Below are 13922 nucleotides of genomic sequence, written 5' to 3'. Positions count from 1 at the left end.
TGTCCGGAAGGTTGTCGTCATCTATGGGCGGTGCGCAATCCCCGATCATTCTGGATCCACCGGTACCCGCGTTTCACCCTTTCATTCGTCCACGGCCCCCGCGATGCACCATGGGAATTTCCAAATATGATGGATTGTCGGCTCCTTCTAGGCTCTGCACTCCTAGCCGCTCCTTTCCTTCGATTCTCCTTAAACACCTTCCCGACAATCTGCGATTCCGTGCCAAACGGTTGGATTGCAATGATCTCACCTAGTGTGTATGTATCGAAAATTCGCATATATCGGGGGGGGTTTCAACATCTCCTGAATTCTTGCGACCCTTGATAGTACACAAGCTAACTTTCACCTCGTGCGACAGACCAAATCTCCGCGTATAAACCTCCGGCCTTATTCCATGATTCTCTCACGGCGCGCAGTGCTCTCCCTCGGCGTCTCCTTCTTCGTCGTCTTCTTCTTCGCAGCCCGACATCTTACACAGCCATGGAGTAAATTTCCCCAGGCCGTGGGCCTAGGTGACTTTGTCTACCCCGTTGGCAAAAACGGAACCAAGAACCTCAATGGCACTGTGGGATATCAAACCCCGTATGCCCCTCAGCCAAACTTTGTTCCCGGCATCCCCAAGCCACCCGGTGCTGAATATTCAAAGAGGCTCGTGGTTCCGCGCACGAAGACGGAGGATGTCAGTTGGATTGATACGGAGCTGCCCGATTGGGACACTGCGATCTACGTTGCCAATGACCCTCATGCGCCGCTCCACCCGCCGTCGAACAAAGGTCACGAAGTCATGGTCTACCTGACCTACGTGATCGATTACTACGACGACCTGTCTGACATCTCTGTCTTCATACACTCCCACCAGAACGCATGGCACAACGATGAAATTTTCGGCGGCGATACGGCAGAGATGCTTCGTCGTCTGAACTTAGATCGAGTTGCTCGGGAGGGATACATGAATCTACGCTGTGGTATGGCCCCGGGCTGTCCGGCCTGGATGCACCCCGGGGCTACGGTGGAAGATGAATCAAAACAAGAAGAGCTGATGCTGGCCCGCGCTTGGGGAGAGCTCTTCCCCGATGATCAGGTTCCGTCAGTGCTCGCACAGCCGTGCTGTGCGCAGTTTGCTCTGTCACGCGAGCGAATCCGGACGATCCCTCGGGCCCGCTTCGTCTACTACCGCGATTGGCTTCTGCAGACCGATTTGAGTGACTACATTGCAGGTCGCATTTGGGAATATCTTTGGCAATACGTTTTCACAGGTGAACCAGTTGTCTGTGTAGAGGAGAATATTTGTCTCTGTGATGGTTATGGTATTTGTTTCGGTGGACCGGACGAATTCCAAGCCTACAGGGATGCAGCTGATCAGCTGAAATATCTCCAGCAAGGTTTATCGGACTGGTCATTCTTGGCGGATGATTTGGCGTTCGCTGAGAAGAATGGGGAACTGGATGAGACGATGGAATTGAATATTCCGCCGCTTGGTAGCGAGGGCACAATGAAGGAGGAAGTCGACAGAGTTGAGCAAAGAGTTGCTCAGCTCATTCACGATGCCCTTCGACGCGGCGAAGACCCCAAGCTCCGTGCTTTAGAAGCGCGCCGTCCCTGGAAGGAAGGCGATGGCTTCTAGGCATAGTCTTGGGAGACTGTCTTGCTGAATCATTTGTGCCATTATCTTGGTGATCTATGGGGCGTTTTTTAAAACCATTTACTGGATCATCTTTAGATGCTTTTGCCTTTTCATCTCTGGCTAGCCTCCTGGCGAGGCTTTTCACTCATGTCACAGTTTGACATTTACTGCGTTTCTACATTTGCGTGTTCATATATTGGGATTTAATGCATGTCTCTAGTTTACAAAGACCGGTACTGGAATAGAGAAGAGAGAAGACCGCTGAGTCATTCAGTATATTGTGACCCTTCCAGCCTCCCACATATATCAAGGACGTACATAGAGTCAGAATTATTCACTGGCGATGACTCATCTGGCTTTGTAAGCACGATGACATAACGAGCCATGGTTCGCAGAATCATGAAAATCTTCCCGAATCTCCATTCGGTTACGACTAAGCCTTATCAAGTCGTGTTTCGTTGTCTTGAGTTTTGTCGATAAATCCTGGCATTACTTCCTTCTTTGTTGTTGAAGTGTGGAAAACCCACTAGCGACCGAACTTTTCTTATCGTACCCCGCCGATAAAAAGGCGTCCCACACACTTTTTTCTTATCCCACCACCTGATTATTTTCACTTGGAAGACAAACGTCATGTCGTCGAATCTCCCATACACCTGCAACACCTGCCTCGTTGCGTTCCACCGCAGCGATGCGCAGAGAGATCATATGCGCAAGGACTGGCAGTAAGCGCTCATTTTGAAGTCTGATTATAACAAGTACTGACCATGCCGCAGCTTGTACAACATGAAGCGCAAGGTCGCCAACCTCCCGCCCGTGACCCAAGAAACATTCAACGAGAAGGTCCTTGCCGCTAAGGTTAACTCGACCGAGGCCGCCGCCAAGGCTGCTTTCGAGAAGAGCTGCCACGCCTGCCAAAAAGCCTTTTTCAGCGAAAACTCCTACCAGAACCACGTTAAAAGCGCCAAGCACAAGCAGCGTGAGGCCCGTCTTAGCAAGGAGGGTGACAATGCTTCGGTTATGAGCTCGGCGTTCTCCCTTGGAGAGCCTGTTGGCAAGGCACAGGACGATGTTTCCAACGTCGCTGATGGCCTCAAGGCGGCTACCATCGCAGAGGACAAGGAGGATGAGGAGATGGAGGAGGAGAAGGACGAGTTCTCCGCATCTCAGTGTCTTTTCTGCCGTACCGAGTCAGCCGACATTGAGGCAAATGTCGAGCACATGTTCAAGAACCACGGCATGTTTATTCCGGAGCGCAAATATCTGGTCAACCTGGAGGGGTTGATCAACTACCTCTACCGTAAGATTAACGATAACCACGAATGTCTCTACTGCCATGCCATCCGCAACAATGCTGAAGGAGCCCGCACCCACATGCGTGACAAGGGTCACTGCATGATCGCCTTTGAGGCCGAGGAGGAGCAGATTGAGATTGGCCAGTACTACGACTTCCGCAGCACCTACTCTGACGACGACGAGGAGTGGGAGGATGAGGACGAAGATGAGACCATGGCTGAGGCTGGTGGTGTTAAAGTCTCGTCGTCGGATGCGGACGAGGCAGGCTGGGAAACTGATGCCTCTTCTGTGGATGATGACGAGGAGATCGATTCTCGCCGCAAGGCCCCTGTCATCTACCAGGATGAGTTCGAGCTTCACCTGCCCTCCGGCAAGAGCGTTGGTCACCGCTCGCTCGCCAAGTACTTCCGTCAGAACTTGCACAACTACCCCAGCCCCGATGAGCGGGCTACCCGCCAGCTGGCTATTGAAAATGGTGAGATTGAGGAGGAGGAGCAGAAGCCCCGTGGCCGTAACCAGAAGCGTGCTCTCATTACTCGTGCCAATGGTGGTGATGGTCTGATTACTGCCACCACTGAGCAGAAGAAGGCCGCTATGGTCGCGGAGCGTCGTGAGCACACTCGCGCGGCCCGTGCAGAGAACAGATGGCGCGCCGGTAACGAAAGACAGAACAACCACCAGAAGCACTTCCGTGATCCCCTTCTGCAGTGATTTCTTATCTTGGTTTCCTTTCTCGCCAACAGCTATTCTCCCCACTGTTGGATCCATCGTTCGGTCAGTACCGAATCAATCGGCCTCATGGCTGGACCGTTATCGGTATGACCGTCCGTTGCGATTAGAGACCACTTAGAGCTCTACTTGATACCAGCCTGGTCTCTCAACGGGACAGTCGCGATGTCTTCACTCAATATCTCATCTATGGGAGAAGGGGCCCCTTCGTCTCGAACGATATATCTGACTGAACTACTTTCGCTCTAGTCCGACGTCGTGTCTTCCACTGGGAGCCATCGCGCTGGTCAGGGCTATGGGCCTCATCAAACACTTCACGCATGCCTTGTTCTATGAATACCCGCCACGCTTTTATGATGACGCATGTGTGTTCGTCTGCATACTTCGGTTTATCTTGGATCATATGATTTTTGGGGGCGTTTTGGGATTTAGAATTCAAATGAATTGACGCACAATTTTATGTTTTGATGTTTTCCGTAACTTTCGTAGGGCTTGAAACGTAGTGGTTGCAAGTGGAGTTCGGGTCGGCAGTTGCGCTGAGTGAAATGCCATTCGGACTTTTGGAAAAGGGCCGAGGCTTAATCGCCGCCGAGCTTCTCCATACTTTTAACTACGCGGGGAAGCGGCAATTTGCACTTCTTTTCCTCTACTCATATCACCATGTCGTCTCCATTTCGAATTGTTGAGCATGTGGTGCCTACCCAGCATATCCGCGAGTACCCCGGTGCCATTGCGGACGACCAAGATCAACCCTTGGGCCTTGCCGTGAAACAATATATTCCGCTAGACAATCCCAATCCTCAGCCAGGCGACGTGACAATCCTTGCAGCCCACGCCAATGGCTTCCCCAAGGTATGAAGGCTGTGGTCCAGAGCATGCGACCGGTCTGATCGCGTCCCATCCGCATCTATCAACCCCATCACTGGCCATAGACTAACTAGTCAATAGGAACTATATGAGCCTCTTTGGGAGGAGATCCATGCCCGCGCAAAGGAGACTGGATTCCGCATTCGCAGCATCTGGATGGCCGATGTGGCGCATCAAGGCGAGAGCGGCGTCGTCAACGAGGACCGTCTAGGAAATGACCGTACGAGATAGCCTACCCCAGGAAGTCCGCAATAGCCACTTACTATATCACAGCAAGCTGGTTTGATCACCCCCGCGACCTTCTCCACCTGGTCAACGTGAAGGCGGCTGAAATGCCTCGGCCCATCGTCGGAATCGGCCACAGCTTCGGTGGCGCACACCTGTCAGTATCAACCTTGGCAATCATTTCCTACGACCACGGCTCGCTCAAACACCAATCTAACATTCGTTCCATATAGCACACAACTAAGCTTAATGCACCCTCGTCTGCTACACACTCTAGTACTCCTGGACCCAGTAGTCCAGCCGCATTCCACCCAACTTGACGGCTTCAGCCGCCAAGAGAACAAGCGCGTCATCGCAAAGACAACCCAACTATCAACCTACCGCAAAGAAATCTGGCCCTCCCGCAAAGCAGCCGCAGAGGGTTTCCAGCGCAGTCCATTCTACCAAGCGTGGGATCCACGCGTCTTAGACCGCTGGGTCAAATACGGACTCCGCGAACTTCCCACCGCCATTCACCCCCTAGACAACAAGACCACTTTCGATAAAGCTAACCCGCCCGTTACTCTGCGCACAACGCTTCACCAGGAGGTCTTCACTTTCTCGAGACCCAATTACAACCATATTCCTGGTAGTGATGTGCCCGTGAATCGCGTCACGCACCCGGATCTCGACGCTAACCATCCAGACTCGCATCCCTTCTATAGACCCGAGCCTGCGCGTATCTTCGCGCAGCTTCCGTTCCTGAGGCCTAGTGTCCTTTATATCTTTGCTGGGAAGTCAGATATGTGTTTGCCCAAGATGCGGGCGGATAAGCTTGCTAATACGGGTACTGGGCTTGGGGGCAGTGGGGGTGTTGCGGCGGGACGGGTACGAGAGGTTTTCCTCGAGGAATTTGGGCATTTACTTGCTCAGGAGGCTGTTAATGAGTGTGCTGACGCGGCCGTTTGTTGGCTTGGACCTGAGTTGAGGCGGTGGCAGGATGAGGAGGAGAGTTTCCGGACGGCGTGGGAGAAGAAGAGTAAGCTTCAGAAGAAGACCATTGATGAGGCGTGGTTGAAACATGTTCCTGCGCCGCAGAGGAGATCTAAGGAGCCTTCAAAGCTGTAGGGTGTTTGTACCTTGGTTTCATTTCGGTTGGCCCTTGAACTCTGCATATATACCTAGAGCCCGAATACCCCTGGTCATTGGCAGATCTTGGAATGGAACATAGAATAGTCACAACCTATCCAAATAACCCCCAAAAGGCAAAACAGAAACCCAAGTTGCATCTATAAACCAATAAAAGAATGCATGCATACATACAGGTCTAATTGGCCGGGGACAATAATTGAAAACCAACGCTGCAAAGAAATTGACATCAGATATTTACACACGGGCATCCCAAGTAAGAAACCGCTTAATCATCAAACATCTTCTTCATGAACTTGTGAGCAAGCTCGACACCCAAGCTGGTAAACTGTCAGTATAATACCCAAAAGCGATGTCTCGAGGGTGATGCTTACAAGGTAGCCGCGTTGGCTGGAACAGCACGAGCAAGTGCCGGTCCGAAACCAGGGAAGAAAGCCTTGAAACCACCGTTGCCATACACAGCACGGATAGTTCCACCAATAGTTGGCTTGCCCGGTGCGCTCTGCAATCGGGACTTGATAGTGTCGACAGGGAAGACAGGGATCCACATAGCAATACCAGCAGCACCACCAGCACACACGACGGCCGAGAGCGAAAGGTCACCGGTGACATTACCATCAGCATCCTTGGGGGTCAGGGATCGCTTGATGTACTCGTATGCGGCGAAGTAAGCGGCCGAACCGGGACCGTCACGGGCCAAGGTCATGGCGCTACCACGGAAGACACTGCGGATACCACCCTCCTTGTACAGCTGGCGGACGACATCCATACCACCGGAGTACCTGGGCTTCTGACCGGGTGGGGGTGGGTTCTGACCCTGGATCTGGAGGAGAACCTTGACACGCTCGAAGGGTGCTGTGATTAGGGTCATGGGGATGGCGGAGAAGAAACCGGCCGTGGAGATCTGGGCGATGGAGTACTGGGGAGTGTTGTTCTTCACTGGGACAGTGGAGAACTTCTCTACAAGGGTCTTGCCCACATCGTAACCCTGTTACTGTGTTAGGTGGTGTCTGAAGCGGGGTCGAATTGGGGTCGATTCCGAGGACTAGAAATGGTGGACATGGCACGTACCCAGAAACTAACAGCGACTATGAAAGAGATGTTAGCTAAATTAGATTTTGGCGCGGGATTGTAGCTATTGTAGCTCGAAGTGCACTTACACATCGGGGTCACACCCACAAGCGGGGCAGATACACCAGCGTATAAACCCTACCGCCAAAGCCTGTCAGTTCCACCGTCCTCACGGGAGCTGAGAGATGTCCTACCCGAGCCAATCCCTCACGGGCGACAGTCTTGCGCACAACATCCATCGCACCGGAATAGATACCCTTCTCCGCAGTCTGTAGTCGCACCTTGACCAAGTCAAAGGGGTGACCGACAACCACAGCGCAGAGACCACCAGCAGCGCCAGCAGCAAGCGATCGTAGCTGCACAATGGTCTGGTTCACGGCCTTAGCCTCAACAGCTTTGACCTCATCCTTAATCTGCTGTGGGGAAGAAGCAGAGCTAGACATGGTGATCGGAGGAACTGTGGGGGAATCCGGGGAAGAGGGGGTAAGTACGACCGCGAACAAAGACAGAGGTGAGGGGAGAAGAAGACTCGAAGTGAGGAGAGCAAAAAAGTAAGGGAGATCAATTGAAGAGCCAAAAAATAGTTTAAAGCAGATCGGCCTATGCACGCCGACCGAAACCGAGTCAGCTTGAGATGCCCCGGACAAGTGCCATGAGCCTCGGCTCGGGACCCGGAGAAACCGGCTTACCGCTATGTCATCGATCCACACGCATCAAGGGCACAATATGCAATGACCTTCTGCGCCAATATATACTAACACTGCAATATGTTGAAAAATAATGTAGACTTTGTATTTGACTCTACAGTCTGAACTGCAGCTAGACTAAGTCGGAGGGCGCCGGGCGAACGGGAAACTTGTGTGCTTTCCACTTTTCCGGCGGGACTATGGAAGTTCCCGAGGGGTCTTAGGCTGAGGGTTACTATAGACCATGGTCTTATGACTTGTTGATATGGGATGTATTGTTGATCTATAGCTCGGTCATATATAGTATATGTCTGGATATTAACGAGAATTAATGAGAATCCACAATCACATGTAAAGATGCACGTGCGTATGACTTCATGGATCGAGTGACCATCACATATTGTTAGAATAAGAGAACTTAATTTCAGTATATGATGTAACACCCGCCCGGGTGGTCTAGTGGTATGATTCGCGCTTCGGGATAGTCCCAGATTATTGGAATAGTCTATTGTGCGAGGTCCCGGGTTCAAATCCCGGCTCGGGCCCATCTTTTTTATTTTGTTTTTTCTGCTGCCTTCTTTCTTATTTTGCTATGTATATCAATTTTTTCGCATCGTGATCTTTATTACCCTAGTTCGAGTTTTTGATTATCGTGGTGATATTATACCAGGAAAGTTTCTCTTGAATTCAGATTGCTGGTGGGTATCATGGTATAAATATTCGTACTATGTTCATGTGTTTATACATCCCGTCACAACTCCACCGCAACACGACCCTTTCATGCATTTAGACTCCGTTGTGACATCCGACGCCATCACACTGATTGCGACCTTTCCCACATCTGATGCTCATCATGGGGTTCTGCACCTAGCTTCTTGATCAATCGACGTGTTGCGTCGTTATTTCCTCACGGATAAAGCCGTCAAGGATTCTTCTTCCTTCGTCAAAATGTGTATGCTTAGTTTCCCTTATACATCGTGGAATCATATGTCTTGATTGCACAAGTCCGAATAACCAGAGCTTGAGGCACTGTGGACTGCTGCATCGGCTTCTTCTTCTGAATCACACCCCGGATCGCTTCTCAATAACCATGTAAGCCACTCGGACCTCTGCCTCCTCTGACGATCCACACCCCTCAACCAACGCGATCTCTTCCTTGTTAAGTATCGCCTGACACTGGTATGTCGCTGGTACCCCCTTCTTCTCGACTCTTCTTGATTTAAAGACAAGGTTCCCCTCGAATCTGACCAAGCTCTGAGCCGCATTTCGAGGATGAACGACGTCCACATCATCTGTGAGTATGCGGCGTACATATGGAAGCAGACCGGCTCGCTCCATGAATTGCCTGCATTGGTCAAGATCGCCACCAGAGTCGATGAAAATGGCACCAAGGACACTTTCCATGATGTCGGACATGAATTTATCAGGGCGTAACCGGGTCAAAGGTTCCCACGGATATTCATCCCCATGCTGTATCTTCGCCGTGATTTCGTCACGCAGGCCATCAAATCTCGCCAGACAAGCCTCTCGGGCTGGATTGATAGTCGGGCCATTGAATCGGAGATAGCGCCACAGGTAGACCCCTTTAGAGTCGCAGATCATGTTGGGGTGTTTAGTATACAAAGAGTTCTGCGTGCCACTAAGACCCATGCAGAAAAATGCAAGAAGATTTGCATTCACTACTGAGTGCTTAGTCAAGGTCATTTTACCCTGAGACGTCTTGCCTTGGTGAGCGGCTAGTAATGGGATGATGAGCATATCAAGCACAGCGTCCCCCAGATATTCGATTCTCTGGTATGACTGAGTGGTCGTATCATGCTCGCATGAGGGATGAGTGAGAGCTTCAGTTAGAAGGGAAGCGTCTTTGAATTTGTATCCGATGACAGATGCAAGGCTGTCTGTATCAATCAGATTGCTCTCACCTCGCGGGATGGGAGTGACATATGATAAAGCATCACTCGTGAAGATATCAATCTCTGGCACGAAACGGTGAAGACACGCCTGGGCTTTACGAATTCCTCCGTCTAGAAATGCCGCGCCGATGAGAGCCTCGACCACGTCTGCTAGCACTTTGCTGGATAAGGTCCGTTGGGGGGATTCCGCAGGCTCAATCAATTTTCTGGAGATGAATGGAGCAGTCCACTTTTTCGGTGTGAACCGCTTAGCCAGGATAAAGCTATCCAAGCCTGTACTAAGCGCTGCATAGGCGAGATGCTTGTTTTGGACAACCTTGTCTCGGCTTTCAGATAAATACCCTTCATGCCAGGTGGGTTGCCGGAAGAAGAGTTGACAGGCCACAGTGAACTTCAGCACTGAGTCACCGAAGAACTCGTAGAGTTGGTAGTCGGTGCTCGCTTGTGCTATCGGCGTGGTAATTGCCGTGAGGACATGACCGAGATTTTGAATCCCAACACCTTTCAAAATCGTGTCGTTTAGTCGCTTAGCAACCATGGTGGCCTCCAAACGGTCTAGGATAGCGGAAATCAACAGACCAAACATAGATTTCCGAGCTGGAAGCTTGTCTACGGTACAACCCGCTGCTGGAATCACATAAAGCTTAACTAGGCCCTCTCCGTCCTCGCTTGCTTCAGCTGCTGTCCGAGGCTGCAAGAAATTCCGCCTTCTCGGAATGGATTGACATTCCGTGTCGACCCGAATCTTGGTTCCCTCTTCAGAATGGATCCATTTGCGAAATAGGCGGGGTTCACTATACTTGGCTGTGTCCCGAATGATACCCACTGGTTTGTTGGATGCATCGCGCTCATAATGCTCCATCAGCATTTCAGTGCCCCCGTTGGTATTCTTCCATTCTTGCAACTGATCAAGGGGAACGGTCGGCATGAAAAGCACCACATAGTCTCGATCAGGATGCTGTAAACGCGACGATGGCGCCTGGAAATATATACCTGTTATTTCTCTGATCAGGTGAAGGGTTTCAATTGTCGGTGAATGAAGCGGCGTTGAAGACTTGAATTTCGCGGTCAAAGTCGTTTCGGGGTCCCAATAGAGAGGGATGGTATCTGGCATTGCAACAAGCTTGGGTAGTACAATCGAAACCATTAAATCCTCATCCAAACAATCGTTTCTGAAAAATTCTACGTCTGTTTGATAGACATCAGGTGATGACCATGCCTGTGACAACTCCACATAGGGGTCCCATTGTTCCGCGCACTCGACCAGTGCGGGAATTTCTTTCTCTTCACCAAATCTGAGATCAGCCTTTTTCGTCAATGGCAACAAATTGTCGTTGACTAGGCCATATTGCCACAAAGCTTTGTAGGCTTGAAACGCAACCTCCTGACGGGCTGCACGTTCTGTGCGCCACCACCTCTTCCCTTCTGCCCGTCGCACGGCAGGGTGAATAGAGCTAGGAAGAGTTACAGACCCCTGGAGAAAGCCACTGGAATTCTCGTTGAAAGTAAACAGAGGGCGGCTCTGAGCATCTACATTTCGGGGTAGCAAATCACAGAAATGCTGTAGGTGTTGTAGAGCATCCTCCGCGGCAAGTCGGGCACTTTGAGATTTTAGTCAGCAACTCAAGAGCTTGATAAAGCACGATTAGGAATGCCTACCCAGTCGAAGGAACATCTATATATTCCGCAACATCCTCGTCGATGTCCTCCAGAGCCAATGCGTCTGCTCGCTGTCTCGCGTCATCTTGGTATGCCTCGACCATCATTCGCTCCAAATCTTGCCATTTTTGGACATTCAAAGTTTCATCATCTGTCGATGTCATGATCGCATATGTGGATTCCTGATGTCGAGCCCGTCCCCGCCTTTGGACGAAAGATTTGAGATTGGAAGGCTTATCGAAACATATTACCAGACTGCAGCGACTCACATCCAGGCTTTCTTCTAACACGTCTGTGGCGACAATTATATTCTTTATGCCCTCTCGGAACTCTGTAAGCGTGTCTTTCTGTATATCTCGACTAAGCAGATCACCAATAGATTCGCGACCACCATTATTCGACCACCCTACATATGCCGCACATCGGAATCGTTGTTTGGTAGAAGGGTGGTTTGATAGAATGGCCGTCAAGACGCTGACAGTGATTCGTCTTCTCACGAAGATTAACCCAGAGAACTCCGAGTGGTCCATTTTCAAAAGGAACTGGAGCAGTGTCTCAAACTTTGAAGAGAAAAGTGGCATAGGGTTGGCATCATCAGTAACCTCAGCAGGCACCCAAATCGGCGCAAGGACTTGAAGGATATAGGCCCTCTCTTCGCGATTCAATTCAGACATTTCCATTTCGCTAATAGTCGAGTTACGCAATTGAGATATGCAGGCATCGATGAAGAAATCTGTTGCGCAGCCGCCAAGCTCTTCGTAGATATGCCAGCTTTGCTCAAGAAACTTGTTCAACTGTTCGGCACAATATGTTTTGCCTGACGCTGCGACAATTTCTGCCTCAACTTTCGTCTCAGGTTGCTTTCGCAGCATCTGAATATAGGGATCACTTCCCACATCATAGGACTGAACGCAAAGAATAAGCTGCTGAAGCATGTGACTAGCAGCGCCTATATCCTCAGTTTCACTTGGGATGTAGGTGACGCGCTCCAGACGGGGTTGATGTACATGTGCAAGAAGCTCTTTTCGGTGGGTGCGTGGCGTCTTGCATACAGCATCCAGGTTGGCCTCGATATTCCTGAACGGTCAGTCCGTTCCTGGAAAATCAGCAGTAGTGGCGTACTAGACTCACTGAAGCTCGTTTGAATTAGATCTAACGATCGGACTGGCAGTTAAACCTAAAATTCGGGGGACTGCCTGCCGACCGAATTTGAAAAGGGTTGGATGGTAATGGTTTTGCATGATTTTATTCGCCGGATGCCGACGCATGCAATGGTGCGCTATCATGATGCTTAGCCCAGCACTTACAGCTTTTAAATATTATGTCCAGGACGGTCTAACCTTCGTCAAACACCATCAAGGCTAGCTGCGGCATTCGTACAAAGCCGTGGCTCAGGGCGTCCGCAAGGACTGCATGAGTTGACACCACCACGCGCACTTCCTGTAGAGCAGTGTTCCAGGTGGATTGCTCAGTCCACCGATCGACATTGTCGAAGCCGGTAAGAGTTCTGGTCTTTACTGATGGTATCTGGGAAGCAATCGCATCGTGCTGTTGGAGACACAGCGCGACGGTCGGAGCCAAAAACCACACAAGCTGCTCGATGCATCAATATCAAACGAGGCCACCGGTACGAGGGATGATAAATGCCAAAGCCTTACCTTTCCAGGGACACCTTTTTCCAACTCAGCCATGATGCGTAAGATGGCTCTACATGTATCTTAGTTGATTTGCCCCCTAATACCAACACACGTGTAACCAGTGCACGTGTGATATCCATGGATATCAGAGGAGAGGACCTAGGGAATCTTACATCTGAGTTTTTCCACTGCCAGTATCCATCTCGGAATCCAGTATGTCAGTACGTCAAATGCGACATGACTAGAGGTCGACTCACGGCCACAATGATATTCTGTTTTAAACTCGCTTCCAACATTTCAAGTTGATAGCCACGCGGCCGATAAGCTTCAGCCTCAGGGTTGCTACCCCCAGCGACGGAGTTGTCGTGAGTTTTATCCATGGCATCGATGGAAACCATCGTGTCGATGTGCCAGGATCACAGAAGGAGATCAAGGAAGGTGATAAATGTCTGGAAGTGGTACTTTGTTTGTTCGGTGGGATATGCCCGGACGGGTGTTTCCGTTGGAACCCAACGACGAACAGAAAAGACGGAAAGGCCGGAGATTTGAGTCTGATTGGAGGAAAAGCAAGCTGTGTGGGGTCGGGTCTCACGGACCTTTGTTTACCCGGAATATTCTGTCAGTGGAGGCGGTGTGGTCTATTGATGGGCTGTTGAAGAACCTACATCTATGTCATTATGAGACTGTAATTGGGTGATGCACGCGCTGAGGGAGAATTAGCAGTCGATGCATAGGAGGAGTAGGAGCCGCGATAGAGACTTTTTATAGTCAAATCGGGAAATCTTGGGCGCCCTACTCTGATCGCAACGCGCTCTTGAGGATATTGGCTCTGGAAAACTACTCCTATATCCTCTACAGAGCCATATCAAATCTATGAAGTGTGTATTATATGCCCAGTATATGATAGACACATTGGCTACATTCTTAAAGACGACTCTTGCAATATAGGCGCCTCTTTGTTAAGATCTAAGACTATATACCACCTGGGTAATTGTAATGCCCCCTAAATGCACACAGGTAAGGAGACAAGCCATTCAAGCTTGAGTTTATACACCAAATGGGTACTCTGTATCCATGAATCATTTCTGCA

The 13922-nt window shown here is 50.4% G+C and overlaps 5 protein-coding genes across 5 annotated transcripts; 3 read left to right on the top strand and 2 right to left on the bottom strand.

Annotated features, from left to right (window-relative positions):
- Positions 1 to 394: 394 nt before the first annotated feature.
- On the top strand, positions 395 to 1624 carry N7484_000894 (DUF3431 domain-containing protein; the record flags this gene model as incomplete). Its single annotated transcript, XM_057111314.1, has 1 exon — positions 395 to 1624. One exon carries the CDS (start codon positions 395 to 397, stop codon positions 1622 to 1624), a length of 1230 nt encoding a protein of 409 aa, XP_056976051.1.
- Positions 1625 to 2254: 630 nt separating this feature from the next.
- Positions 2255 to 3628, top strand: N7484_000893 (putative C2H2 finger domain protein; the record flags this gene model as incomplete). Its single annotated transcript, XM_057111313.1, has 2 exons — positions 2255 to 2346; positions 2398 to 3628. The coding sequence occupies 2 exons, from the start codon at positions 2255 to 2257 to the stop codon at positions 3626 to 3628; spliced, it is 1323 nt and encodes a 440-aa protein (XP_056976050.1).
- A 678-nt stretch (positions 3629 to 4306) lies between these two features.
- Positions 4307 to 5845, top strand: N7484_000892 (putative toxin biosynthesis protein; the record flags this gene model as incomplete). Its single annotated transcript, XM_057111312.1, has 4 exons — positions 4307 to 4498; positions 4595 to 4733; positions 4787 to 4895; positions 4972 to 5845. The coding sequence occupies 4 exons, from the start codon at positions 4307 to 4309 to the stop codon at positions 5843 to 5845; spliced, it is 1314 nt and encodes a 437-aa protein (XP_056976049.1).
- A 289-nt stretch (positions 5846 to 6134) lies between these two features.
- Positions 6135 to 7380, bottom strand: N7484_000891 (carnitine:acyl carnitine antiporter; the record flags this gene model as incomplete). Its single annotated transcript, XM_057111311.1, has 5 exons — positions 6135 to 6186; positions 6241 to 6854; positions 6938 to 6954; positions 7027 to 7075; positions 7132 to 7380. The coding sequence occupies 5 exons, from the start codon at positions 7378 to 7380 to the stop codon at positions 6135 to 6137; spliced, it is 981 nt and encodes a 326-aa protein (XP_056976048.1).
- Positions 7381 to 8685: 1305 nt separating this feature from the next.
- Positions 8686 to 13230, bottom strand: N7484_000890 (putative RNA helicase/RNAse III; the record flags this gene model as incomplete). Its single annotated transcript, XM_057111310.1, has 7 exons — positions 8686 to 11137; positions 11196 to 12272; positions 12327 to 12474; positions 12536 to 12788; positions 12854 to 12902; positions 13006 to 13034; positions 13090 to 13230. The coding sequence occupies 7 exons, from the start codon at positions 13228 to 13230 to the stop codon at positions 8686 to 8688; spliced, it is 4149 nt and encodes a 1382-aa protein (XP_056976047.1).
- Between the last annotated feature and the right edge of the window lie 692 nt (positions 13231 to 13922).

This window comes from Penicillium longicatenatum (genome assembly GCF_028827895.1).
Source record: "Penicillium longicatenatum strain IBT 33135 chromosome Unknown contig_1_segment0_segment0, whole genome shotgun sequence".
Taxonomy (NCBI): domain Eukaryota; kingdom Fungi; phylum Ascomycota; class Eurotiomycetes; order Eurotiales; family Aspergillaceae; genus Penicillium; species Penicillium longicatenatum.
Note: the sequence above shows the minus strand (reverse complement) of the source record. Positions and strands in the feature narration are given on the sequence as shown.